The sequence below is a fragment of the Solenopsis invicta genome, chromosome 8, assembly GCF_016802725.1.
Source record: "Solenopsis invicta isolate M01_SB chromosome 8, UNIL_Sinv_3.0, whole genome shotgun sequence".
Lineage (NCBI taxonomy): Eukaryota > Metazoa > Arthropoda > Insecta > Hymenoptera > Formicidae > Solenopsis > Solenopsis invicta.
Genome location: NC_052671.1, coordinates 23,607,527 through 23,621,623, shown reverse-complemented (window position 1 = coordinate 23,621,623; position 14,097 = coordinate 23,607,527). Strand labels below are relative to the sequence as shown.

Genomic DNA, 14,097 nt, shown 5'->3' with positions numbered 1-14,097 from the left:
GAGAAATTGCGTGAAATGACACGTAATTTTGTCCGACATGCCATTTGTAAATAAAGCCAATTTGGATAAAACAAACTAAGCAGATGACTTTAAAACACTTCTAAATATCGGTCACGACTATCCTTTTTCCGCCTAACAATCAGTAAATAGTTGTAAAAAGCATGTAAAGTGAAGCAATTGAAACAGGAAAACACATGGGCACATAATTTTGTCCGACGTGCCATTTCTAAATAATGCCAATTTGGATAAAACAGACTAATCAGATGGCTTTAAAACACTTCTAAATATCGGTCACGACTATCCTTTTTTCGCCTAGCAGTCAGTAAATAGTCGTAAAAAGCACGTAAAGTGACGTCTATTCAGACAGGAAAACACACGGATAGCTATTAAAAGGAGTGAAAAATGTACTTTTATGTATAAAATTCAAAGAAACTTTACTCGCGGTCCATTTTTACGAATTTGGTAAATACGAGACAAGTCATGTTTTTAAAATGAAACACATAATAACAAAATGACATGCACGATAACATTTCATCGTCAATCTGTCACGTTTCACGTGTATTAGTTCTTCTTCCTTTTATTGAATTGGCACCCGTCCCCAGTAACTAGTAGGGCAGGGACGATTTGGCCATTAACCAGAATAATTTTTGGGTAGCAGAAAGGTATAAATGGTGGATTGAAAGATGTAACGGGTGGACGGTGATCATGATGATAGAAACGAATTGGCAATGGCGGAGTAACCGGAGCTTTGGGAGCACGCGCGCGCGCTCCAAACGGCTCCGAAGCCACGTAACATGAGTATTGAGCGCCCTCCCCTTGAATCGCGTCAGAGACGTGAACTCGTGCATGTACACGAGGCGGGAGGGTTCAAATGTTAAGCTCGCACGATTTGAAGTACGAAAGCATGAGGCGGCATAATTTAGTAATAGGGTAGCCAAGAATGGGAAAGATGTTGATTTGGAATGAAGGGTATTTGTCTTTAAGGTATTGTCTGAGATTGGATGATTTCGGAGTAGTAATAGGACAATAAAAAATGATATGGTTGGCGTCCTGCCGACCCACAGGGGCAATTTGGTGAGTCTGACATGTTTTTTCTAAATAAGCTGTATTTTAAGTTGTAGTGGTTGCTTCTAAGTCGGTTGACTATTACTACTTCTCTGCCAAGAGGTTTACGGTGAAACCAAGGGCGTTTATGAAGAGTAAGTTAGTATAAGGAAGCATGTTGGATGCCATTAACTTGTGCCGCTTCTTCCAGATAAGCTCTGAATTTATTAGTAGTAGTACAGTTAACTTCAGCAAAATAATCCGCGTATGGAATGCGGAACGGGGGAATGAATCCTTGACGGGTCGCGATTTTGGCAGCTTGGTCCGCGTTTTCATTTCCAGGAATTCTCTTGTGTGCCGGGACCCAGCATAGTGTCAGGTTGAAGTTTAATTTATCTAGAAGAAAGAACTTATATTTAAGTCTGTATATGATATGATTGTCAGCCTTGTGATTGTATTGCGAGATAGCTTGGAGCACACTTAATGAGTCGGTGAAAATGACGGAATTGATCCAGTAGAGTTTCTCGATGATTCCTATGGCTTCAAGCAACGCCCAAGCTTCGGCAGAGAAGATGGATGTTTCTGCTGGAAGTTTATGCATTATGGCTTTATTTAGATTAGGGATGTATATGCTGGCTCCGACAGCCAAAGAGTGTTCAGATTTTGAGCCGTCCGTGTAAAGGTTGTAACAAAACGCCCCTCCACCTCGCGCGCACTGCCACTCCGCTCCGTCCACCCGAGCAATACACCGGCAGAACGCCACGTGCGCGCACCGAGCTAACCTGCCGTCGCGATCACGCGGCAGCACGCGCGCCGCCCGTGGCGTTCGGCAACGTTCCCACTCCGGGCGGATTGGTCCGCCCAACCGTGCGTTCGGATATATAAGCCGGCAGTGGGAACGCCGAGTTAGATCTTCCCGGTCCGCCGAATCCGACAGGTCGAGAATCCTCGACCGCACTCCGACTCCCAAGAGGACGAGAATACTCGCCTCATCCAGACTCCCCCTCGACGAGAATCCTCGTCGTTCCGGCTAGCTGAAGATCCTCGGCTAATCCTGCCATACCGAATACCGCTCCGCAGCCAATCACGGCGAGCATCCTCGCCGTGCTCCGCAGCCGAGTATCCTCGACGAATCACCGTCCACGACGAGCATCCTCGTCGAGTCCTCAGGCTGGGTATCCATGGCCAATCACATCCGTCCTCTCCCTCAGGGAAGATTCTCTTGTAACCTAAAGCCTCGTCAGGGCATCCGCGCCCTGACGTGACCTTCGCCTCATTTTGCACGAGGCGGCTCGGGCAAGGCGCGGAATCGCCGCCGTCGCTCCGATCCCGCGTTCCGTGGCTCCCCGATCACCCCGGACACCGTGTCCGTTTAAACCCACGCGATTAGTAAGTAAGATCACTGTAGTTTTACGATTCCGTCAGTATTATCACGGTTCTAGTAATCCAGTTCTTATTATGTTTCTTTTGTAAGTTAGAATTATTTTCTTTGTCACTTTACCGTTTCATCCGTGTTCTCGCGGTTATTATAATTCTTGTCTTGTAATTCAATCTCGGCTCTTGCCTAGCGTTCTCGTTACTCCACGCGTCACCGTGCGCTTACCGTTACCAACGCTCGCAATTCCGACCGCTCAGCGGCGATTAGTCGTCGCGACCACCGCGAGCCAATCGCGTCCCCGCTTAGGCTGGATCCACTTGTCACGAGGCGTTAGACGCAATAAGCTATGAGGGTGCCGTCACATGAGGCGTAACTTGCGTAAGCGTAACTTGCGCCGACCAATGATATCATTTTACTGGAACATCAGCTTCCGCCTAGTTACTTTACGCTTTTTACGTTACGTCAAATTCAATTTCCTGCGTAAGAAACGCTGTGTACATGTAGTAATACATGTATTGGTAACACATGTATTACTTAAATAAGCAGAACAAAATCAAAAGATGGATAATGAAATCAGGGTAAATTAAGAAACAGTTTTATATCAAATTTATTATTTATAACAGCTATTCTGTAATAACATTCTGTCATATCCAACCTTCTTGCGATAAGTTGATACAAAATTTTAAGGTTATAATTGTACATTAATAGATATGTCCGTGTTGCTTGAATTTTTTGCATGTAAAATGCTTTTTTTTTTTCTTAAATGCCTAACATATATTTATTTTGTTTTAAATATCTAAATTTTTGAAAATTACAAGTAACAGAAATGTATGCCCGCACAAGTTAGATTCGCACATACTAGATGATTCACACATACTAGTGTGCAGAGTATCAATTCCACACGTGGTGGGAATAGACATGCCGTTTGTTTTCTATTCCTAAACTCCCTGAATTAGTGTGCACTTAAAATGAAATAGATATATATTTGAAAGTTAGTGAAAGCAAGAAGAAACGTTCCAGTGCAGTCTAGTGCAGGAATAGAAAACAAGCCTATGGTGTGCCAGCGTTTCGAAAGCCACGCCCCTTTTGTCATCGAGGTGGTCGTTCGGCAAACAGGCTGGCAACTGCGAAAAACTAAATGTTTTATGATATAAGATTACTACAACTGTTTTCGTTGTATCTTTGTCACACCGTATGATATGTGCGTTGTATCCTTGTCTCTCCTTCGTTTTTCCCTTCCTAATTTGAAGTTTGGAGTACGCGAAAAATCGAGGAGCTCGTAATTCACAATTTTTTATGTGAAATTTAATAAAAATGCGGTATATTGTAAAATCGTGTGCAAATAATACAACAGATAATCTCTGAAAAGTAAGTTTCTTCCATTTACCGAAGAATGAAATTATGCGTGAGGGCTGGCTTCGAAATATCAGGGAGGTTGATATATTAATAAATGTATATAATATTAATAAATATTTATCATAAATATTTTTTATAAATATTATAGAAATATTTTATACATATTTTATATATATGACGGAAAAAGATTATAAAAATCTTTATCAAAAATATTGTTAAAATATTTTCTAAAATATTGGTCGCGACTTGAATGGAAGACCGCTTCGGAATTTCCGAAAAAAATTCCTAAGAATGGAATTTCTTTTGCGAAAATTGTTTTTTAAAATATAGAAATATTGTTTTACTCATTGGGATTATGTGGTGTAATATAATATTTATGCGGATATTTCGAACATTTTCAAAATAATTATCACAGATTATAAATATTTTTGAAACATTTATGATAAATATTTATGATCAGTCCAATCTACGGCCATAAAAACATTTATTAAATGTTTTGATAAATGTTTATAAAATATTAAAATAAATATTATAAATATTTAGTAAATATTTTATAAATATTTTATGCTATCTGGGAAATCATTATTTGAGATTGACATATCATTTTGATAGAAATGATATGCGATGTGAATACTCAAACGTTTGTTTGAGTATAAGACTGTTATATTAAAATGTATTATTATAATGTATTGAATGTAGATATTATTAAAATGTATTATTAAAAGGTATTATTAAAATGTATCATTAAAATGAATTAAAATGTATATAACATAAAGATTTTGACATTTTCAGAAGTCTATTCTTGTACTGTATATAAAAGTTTTTTTTTTCATATTAATAAAAGTCGTTTATTATTGTTCTTTATTATATTGTTTTTTTCTTTTATTATTATGCATCCTTTATAGATTTTATTTCATTATCTTAAATATTGCATTTGTTCAGTAAAATTGACCAGAAACAATCAATCATGGTCGGTACTAAATCAGGAGAAACTAGCTCTTATAAATTGTAATAACATTACGATACTCTAATTAAGATAAAAAAAAGTTTATTTAAAGGTCTGTGTCCGCGATGCTACCGATGCTATCGATCCGAGTTCTCAGATCGAAAAGTGTGTAGCCAATCAACGTTTAGCTTTTACGGAAAAGCGGCAAGCTGATTGATTTATACAGTTCAGTTATAACAACTTTACGGAGTTAAACAAGGTTGGTTAACCTAACCTGTTTGCCGAACGAACAGAAAATAAGCGAGAGGGGAGAGAATTAGAGAGAGACGCTCGAAACGCTGGCACACCATGTCTATTCCCACCACGGTTCCACATGAGGCGTACTTTCCGAGACGCGTAAATTACAAAAACCAATCGTAAATTTGTTTAGCATTTCTGTTAGAGAGTACAAGAGAAACCCTAATCAGCAATTGGTTGCATTAGATACGCATTTCTTGAAAATCCGCGAAATACGCTTCATGTGAAAGAAGGATTTTAAAATGGCGTAACGTATTTTAGAAGTTACTAGAATACGCAAATTACGCTACGCAAGTTATGCCCCATGTGACGGCACCCTGAGGCTACTTGTAAATATCACATCCAAATAAAGATTTAGTATTTTTGTCAGCTAAATACCGAGTGCGATTATTATACCGAACCCGACCAATCCGGCGAGCTTATCCGCAACCGTATCCTGACACCTACCGCAACCGCACGAAAACCACCAGCGTTACAAGGTGAGTGTGTTTTTTGAAGAGTTTATCAGTCATGTGCCGGAAACTTTGGTTGACGAGGTCCTTAGAGGCATCTTTGTCCAGCTTCATGAGAGAATTGTTGACACGTGGGGAGAATGAGTAGGCAGAATAAGAGTATTGGAATTTTGGAGGAATAGTGCTGCGAAATATTTTTATTAAGTCTCCTGAAGCTTGAATATAAATTCCAAAAATGGGGAATTTTTTAATGAGATTAACTTTGTCCTGTGATGACACCACCAGATCCCTGAGAGATTTAAGGAAAGAAGTGGCGGGATTACTTTTATTGGCAAGGGCTTTGTAAATGTATTTAAAGGAAATATGAGAGATTCTGACTTTTAATGGAGGTTCTTTAGATTCATATAGCATTATGTTGATGGGGGTGGAGATTCTATAACCGAGAGCAACTCTGATGCATCTATAAATGAGTCTTTTAAGTTTCAAAAAATCGGATGAGTTGTTGCGAAATTGAAAGATCTGACCTCCATATTCAATAGAGCTTCTGAAGGTAGCTCAAAAAATTTGCAAAAGTAGACGGGGATGAGCCCCCCACCAAACACCGGAGAGAGATGAGATAATGTCCGCCAATTTCTTGCCCTTATGAATCAGATATTTTAAGTGTGTATCTCCTTTGAGTTTTTCGTCAAACCAGATACCCAAGAAACGGACGCTAGGGACTCTGGGAACTAGAGCACCATTTATGAAGATGTCCGAAGAACCATGCATATTTTGTGAAGAGGAGCGTTTCCGGGAGAAAATCAAAAGTTGAGATTTGGCGGGAGACAAAGCCTCTATCTTTAAGAAAATTGGAAACTCGATCCAAGTTATGCTGTAGGAGACCAAGCGCACTGCTGACGCTTTCAGCAGATACAAACAGAGTAATATCATCTGCCTACTGCAAATCTGGCCCCTTTTGGTTAAGTGTTTGCCGATATGCCTGAGGTATATATTAAAAAGGGTAGGACTTAATGTGGATCCCTCAGGGGCGCCCTTGCGTGTAAGAAATGGACCTTTGAGTTCCCCGTCGGTAATAAAAAAGAGTTTTCTTTCCATAATAAGGTTGGCAATAAATTTACAAAAGTTGGGGGGCAAGCCCATGTCCACCAGATCTTGAATCAATATATAAGGAACAACATTGTCGAATGCTCCCTCAATATCTAAAAACACACAAGCAACAATTTCCCCCCTAATGAAAGCAGAATGTACGAAGCTAGAGAGAGAGAGACGAGATTGTTAATACAGGATCTGTTTGATCTGAAACCAGCCTGAAAATCTGGTACAAAACAGTTATTCTTAACAATCCATCTAAGTCTGTAATAAAATATCTTTTCCAGGATTTTGAGGAAACATGACAAAAGTGAAATAGGTCTTACTCCACCTTGAGGCTTAGGGATTAGAACTACCAGTGAGTAAGACCACTGTTCTGGGAAGGAACCTTCCATTATGATAGCATTGTAGAGATCCGCCAGAGTGGAAAGGAAGCAGTCAGGAAGAGCTTTAATCATGTTGTATGTAAATTGGTCAAGGCCCGGAGCGGAATGAGTCTTCATGTTTTGTAAGACAGAAACGATATCCAAAATAGAAATATCAGAGTTCAGCAAGTTATAACTTTTGGTGTGATTTTCATCTGAATTAGTATTAGGATGATGTTTTATAAAATAAGAGGATATGGTACGTAGTGCTTGAAGGTCGAGTAAGCACGAGGGTGGACACAGTTTATCAACACATTCCAGCTGTGACCTGACCACTACTGACGAGTCTTGTTGATGTAAAGATTGAGCTAGATTGCGTTTTGTAAAAAGTTTTATCAGTAACCAAAGTTCTGCCGAAGGGGTCTTAGAGTTGAAAGATTTACAAAGGTTCTTCCAGCTGTTTCTTTTTTGTTTTTTAAGAATTTTAGAACACGATCTTTTGGCTTGAATAAAAAGTCTGTAATTTTCCAATGTGGGAAAGCGTTTGTATATGGCAGTGGTCTCTCTTCTAGAGTCAACAGCTTTCTGGCAATCAACATTCCACCAAGGAGGAGCACCTTTAGAAGGTTTAGATGTAGCGGATTTAGGAAATCTCTGATGTTCTGGGATAAAATTGAATATTAAATTCGTGATATGTGTGATAAAGCTATCATATTTTTCGCAAGCATTGGCACCGGAGAGGTTCTCATAGGAAACTGGGTTGTTAAGACAGAGGGCTCCAAAGGCGTTCAATTGACCGCGAGAGAGGGACCACTTATAAATGAATTTTTTCTGCTTTGATAACGTGCCGTTAATTTGAGTAGTTACAGGAAAATGATCACTGCCCCAGGAGTTATTCGAGGTCTTGGAAAGGCATAAGGAGGCTAATTTATGAGAGGAGAGGGAAAGATCAATGGTCGAGTCTCTATGACCAGAAGGAAGTAAAAGAGTAGGATTTTTGTCGTTAAGAATAACGTAGTTATGTTGATCAATAGCCTTAGCCAATAATTTGCCTGGACCATCATCATATGAGTTATTCCAGTAGGAATGATGACAGTTGAAGTCGCCCACTAAAAGTACTAGTTGAAATTTATCTTGGAGTTCTAGTATCTTGTTAAATACTGAGAAAGGTGTACGTCTACCAGGATGGCGATACAAATTAACAATAAGGCATTGGGTGTTGTTAACTTTAATTTTAATACCTAGAATTTCGATAGAAGGATCCGCGATGTGTTCGAGATTGATATTGGAATATGAAATGTCATTGCGCACGAGTGTGCACAATCCGCGTTTGTTATGAGTGTCAATGTCTTTTCTAATGGTCTGAAATCCTTTCAAATGGAAGGAATTGTTTTCATACAAAATGGATTCTTGGATACAAATAATTTCGTAATTACAAGCTACAGACTGTAAAGTGGGAATTTTACTGCGAAAGCCTTGGCAGTTCCATTGCAATATGTTAAATGTTTTATTTGAGGGATTGCGAGAGTTATTTTTGTGAAAGGAAGGGGAGGGGGAATTGGAATTCATAGTGTTATTAAAGTAAGAATAATCAGGGATGTTTAAGTTTGAGAGGTGAATAGTTAATAATATGTGGAAGTAAAGTTTAAATTTAGAAAAGTTGATAAATTTAAGAGGAAAGATTAGTATTGATGAGTTTAGGAAGGATTAATGTACACCCAAGGACTTTGATTTTGTCCATGGGGAAATTTTCCAAACTGAGAAGTCGCTATCTTTCTACATACTTACAGTTCTTGATTAACGTAACGACCAATAAGCTCTAGTCATTTTATTAATCATGAGCTGCAAGTATGTAGAAAGTGGTGACTTCTCAGTTTGGAAAATTTTCCCATGGACAGAATCAAAGTCCTTGGGTGTAGGTGATGAACGGCCTGGGCTATTCCTGTTCGACTGGGAAGTTGGTAAGCTTTCCGAATATTGATTTAAGGGGACATCAGTATTAAAAGTGTCAGTGTCGTTAAATTTGCAATTAAAAAGGTTTTTTATTAAGCAAACAATGTTATTCGTGTTGATATGAGCAGACAGAAAGTTAAGTGAGGCATCAATAATTGCTGTAAAATCTTTTTTGAGTAATAAAGGCAAGAGATCATTTATGAAAAATTTACTTAGATTATCAATAAAGTTATTGGGGTTAACGGAGTTAAATGATGAGTCGACAGGATTAAAGGGATTTCTACGAGAGGGGGTCGGACCAGTGTTATATTGTTCAAATACAACACCATTTCTAGAAGGAAAGGAGGAGCGACCGTTTGGGTAAAGGAGGAATTCTTTGTGAAAGTCTGTTTGTTGTCTGGTCTGGGTGGAACCGCGTGGTAGCGAAGGACCACCACGACACTGGTTAGAACCATTATTGCTTGTAGGAAGATGAGAAGGAGCGCACTCATTAGAATTCAAGCGAGTGTGCTTTTGGTGAGATACAGCATTTGCGTAAGGATCCGAGGAAGACTGACGTGACGACTCGAAAAAGCCATAGGAATTTATATTATTTAAGGTTTCGTATTTGTTGTTGCTATAGAAAGACGACGGGAGAGCGTCAGTGTAAGATAGATGTAGGAATTTTTAGGTTGTTTATTGTTTAGGCGAGGAAAGTTTTTATAATCCACTCTAGGGTCACTAGAGAGGTCCGAGGAACAAGAGTGAGTAACACTGATCGGAGTGTTAGAACGAATGATTTTTCTAGCCTCAAAGAGAGGTATGTTTTCGAATGCTGCTAGAGAGAGGATTTGTTTGTGTCTAAAAAAGATCGGACAGTCGGGAGAGGTGGCGGGTGACACTCTTTTGGACACAGCACGATTGGACACCAACCAATCATCTTGACTTATCTAACCAAATCAACGGAAAAACTCTAGGCATCGGCCGCTGTGAGTGGTGCTGTCCAATCGTGCGGTGTCCAATCGTGCGCACCCCGAGGTGGCAATGTGGTTGCCTTTGCAATTTATGCAGGTAGGAGGCTTATCTGACATGGGGCAATTCTCTTCGTCTTTATGTTTGTCACAGCCGCAGTTTGGACATCTTTCGGATCCTCTACAAACAGGTTTAATGTGCCCGATTCTATAGCATTTGTAACGGGTGACACTCTTTTGGACACATTACGATTGGACACCAACCAATCATCTTGACTTATCTAACCAAACCAACGGAAAAACTCTAGATATCGGCCGCTGTGAGTGGTGGTGTCCAATCGTGCGGTGTCCAATCGTGCGCACCCCATTTGTAACAAGTACGGGGATTGGGAATGAAGGGATTAACCTCGTGCCTAGTTTTGAAGATATAGATAAATTTAGGAAGAATTTGGCCCTTGAATTTAACGGTGATTAGAGAAGAAGGAACAAGGTTAGTGGTGCCATCAACAGTGGCTTTTTTTTGTAGTCTTTTGACTTCGATGATTTGTAAAGGATGAGCTTCAATCGACTTATGGCTCTGACAGACCAGCGCGATTTGCGACATGCGACGCGCGATTATCCAATAGGCGTTTACAATTTTTTGAAAAAACGTACGCCTATTGGATAATCGCGCGTCGCGTGTCGCAAATCGCGCTGGTCTGCCAGAGCCATTAGATAGATTCTACACTAATGCTGGGTGGAATGTTTCTAATGATGCCTGTGCGCATGGTGCGGAAGGTGGGGATAAAGGCGCGTAAGCCATGTGCGTTTAATGTCTGAGAAGAAACTAAATTGTTAGCGAAACAGGCTGAGCTAAATTCCACCATGACCTTGCTTCTACCTATGTTTTTAATTTCAAGGATATCTTTAGATACAATATTGGAAATAATGCAGCTAATGTGGAGAGGGTGTGTGGACTCAAACTTGGAATTATCAACACTGTAGACGTATACCGTATAAGGAGGATTGTCTTTGTGAGAGTATTTATAAGGAGAAGAACTAGAGCCATCCGAGGAGGGAGAAGGATTGCAATTGGAATTCTCGTCATTGTTATCCAGCGTGGGTGTAAGCGAGCGAGTATGATTTAGAATTGAACTGGAATGTGCTGGAATGTGCTGTTTGTAGGCAGGCTGTTCTTCTTGACGGAATCTGTTTTGGTTTTGTGAAATTTGCTCACCTTAGTAGATTGAGGCTGTGCCGGCGAGTCCTCTGAGGCTCTTTTACGGATACTTTTGTTCGGTTCAATTTCCATAGGTACACCCAAGGACTTTGATTCTGTCCATGGGGAAATTTTCCAAACTGAGAAGTCACCACTTTCTATATACTTGCAGTTTATGATTAATGAAACGACTAGAGCTTATTGGTCGTTACGTTAATCATGAACTGTAAATATGTAGAAAGATAGCGACTTCTCAGTTTGAAAAATTTCCCCATGGACAGAATCAAAAGTCCTTGGGTGTACATTAGTATACTCTGAGGCAGTAGTTTTTGTGCTATTGTCTGAAGTGCCAATGTTTGATACAGTATGTCCTTGGTCATCGAAGTTCTTATTAGCGATGGATGAAATTACGTCTTGAGATAAGAGGGTATTCGCCTGAAAGATTTTTGGATTGTCAATTGTTTCAGAGCTGAGGTTAGTGTTGCTATTCAGACTCAAAATCGTTAAATTGGTCGGCCGGAACGCCAAAATTAGAAGATGTGAGAATGGAATGGCTAGGGGGGAGGGCGGGAAAGGAAGAAGGATCGGGGGGACGAACAGGTACCTCAGGGTGCAAACGGCGTGCATCGCCGTGTACCGCCGCCCCCTGCGGGAAGGTACCGATTCACAGTACTATTGCACACAAGCCACTCACAACCACTCATAGCGCTTGAACAGAAGAATATCACTAGGCACCAGCCGCTGTGATTGGCTGTGTGCAATAGTACTATGCGCTATCGGTACCTTCCCTTCCTCTGCGACGTAGTTGTTTTGCGAAAATTTTTGATCTTTTTCGAGCTTTCTGTGGCTTTTCAGTCTCTTGAGCCGTTCGACCTTTGCTTTGACTCTATTTGTGCACGTATAGTGATCTCGTAGTTACACCTGAGCACAAGTAACGATGAATAATAATCCCCCTGCCTCTTTGGCAGGGGGGGGGAAGGTACCGATAGCGCATAGTACTATTGCACACAGCCAATCACAGCGGCTGGTGCCTAGTGATATTCTTCTGTTCAAGCGCTATGAGTGGTTGTGAGTGGCTTGTGTGCAATAGTACTGTGCGCTATCGGTACCTTCCTGTTATATGATTGGCTGTGTTCCGTTTTTACTGGCAGTACTGAAAATTTATAGTTCACGTCACATATACTATACATTTTCAGTACTGGCAGTTAATATCGGAACATAGCCAAAATATGTGATTTCTAACCTCTTTGGACTTTTTTACAGCACCCAGCACTCGCACACATGGAATTAGATAAATACAGGTTGGCACAACTCAGTTTTAACTAGTTACAACCGTTTCCACCGGGTTCAATTTGCTGCCACTCCACTAGAATTTGTGGATCAAAGTGAGAGTGAACTGGGCACGTATTATGCATTTGTTCGGAATCAATTCCGATCGGAATTATTCCGTTTTCCCTAGAAAACACAATAGAAATTTAGTGAGAAACGGAATAATTCCGATCGGAATCAATTCCGAACAAATGCGTAATACGTGCCCTGAGCTCAATCCGATATGTTTCCATCGACTTCAATTTGGTTCTACACCGGATTGGATGCGGATTAATCATTGAACTATACTCTAACTGGAATAGGCACTAGCCGCCAGAAAACGTGACGAGAGAGAGAGCCATTTCGAAGGGCCACCTCTCTTTGTCAGCACAGTCACGTTAGAAAGTTTTGCAGTACCAGCACATGAGAATAGATAAACGAGCGACTTGAGTGACATACATAAATAAAACAAAAGTAAAATTGTATTATATTTTTTTAAGTATTTAAGTAACCTTTTAAGTAAAAGTTAATTTCTTCCTCGTTTCCACAAATTCCGTTACATGCTGTATCAACATGAAAACAAAGAAGAAATTTAACTTTTGAGTAGGAATGTAAGATGAATGCTGAAGCATGCGCAGAGAACGCTTAGAAAAAGAGAGGTGGCTCCTCGCATTATGCTATTTCTATCACGTTTTCCGCTTACGAACGTTATATGGCAGCCCATTCCAGTTAGAGTATAGTTCAATGGGATTAATGCCTCGGTGGAAACTAGACCAATGGGTAAGGGTGCTATTACACGTGTCGTACGACAAATGTTTTAAACGTGTTGATTTCCTGCAGAATAGAAAATTTCTTGAGTCTCTAGAAATTTTCTATCCTACAGCCAATTAACATACATAAAAAATTTGTCGTACGACACGTATAATATCGGCCTAACTGTTGGAACACTCCGTGTTGGATACTATGTTCTCTCTCCTAAAGACCCCCTTACTCCCTTTTACAGTTCATTTAATTTCCCACTTCACCATCAGATGGCAGTGTTTTGCTTTTTGTTTTCCATGTTAAGCACAGAGCTTTCATTTCTCATATAGCGTTTTTCATTGAGAAAACTAGTGCGCACTGAATGTGCACTTACTGCACAGGTAATTGGGCGTTTCCGTAACGACCAATAAGCTTAGAACATATAGACATGGAAGAAGAATGCCTATTGTTCTCGAAAGAAAAATATGTCCAGAGGAAGTGAGAAAAAAAATCATAGTTGCCTCTCTCTCTTGTGAGTAACTGCTTAACAGTGCGCATGTGTGGCTTGCGTTTGGTTGGCCGGTTTTATCCATGAAAATAGGTTAGGATTCTTTAAGGTTCCAAAGTTGTTAAACGTACTCTTTCGCGAACTGTCAAAAGTTAAACAATGGGCTTATATTGCATTTTATGTAATAAAAAAGACAAAAGTATCTACATACATCTACATTTTACGATGTATGTATGTGTCAAATTTGCGCGCATGCGCATTTTCGAGCAGTTACTCACAAGAGAGAGGCAACTATGATTTTTTTTCTTACTTCCTCCGGACACATTTTAGTCTGCTATTCTGCTTCCATGTCAATAACCTTGTTTACACCGAGCACTTGATACGCGTACTAACTAGTAATTTTCTATTAAATTATCTTAGGCTCAATGCAAACAGGACGCGTCGACGCGTTACGCATGGAGAATAGCCAATCATTCTTTTGCTTTCTTATTTCTTGTCATAAAAACGAAAAA

General features: G+C 39.9%; 1 protein-coding gene across 1 annotated transcript; it reads right to left on the bottom strand.

The window, feature by feature from the left end:
* Nucleotides 1–449: 449 nt before the first annotated feature.
* LOC105204487 lies at nucleotides 450–1,823 on the bottom strand. Its single transcript, XM_011173575.3, has 2 exons — nucleotides 1,525–1,823; nucleotides 450–1,440 (listed from the first exon to the last, which is right to left on the bottom strand). Exons 1-2 carry the CDS (start codon nucleotides 1,643–1,645, stop codon nucleotides 1,205–1,207), a joined length of 357 nt encoding a protein of 118 aa, XP_011171877.1. The 5' UTR covers nucleotides 1,646–1,823; the 3' UTR covers nucleotides 450–1,204.
* Nucleotides 1,824–14,097: the final 12,274 nt, after the last annotated feature.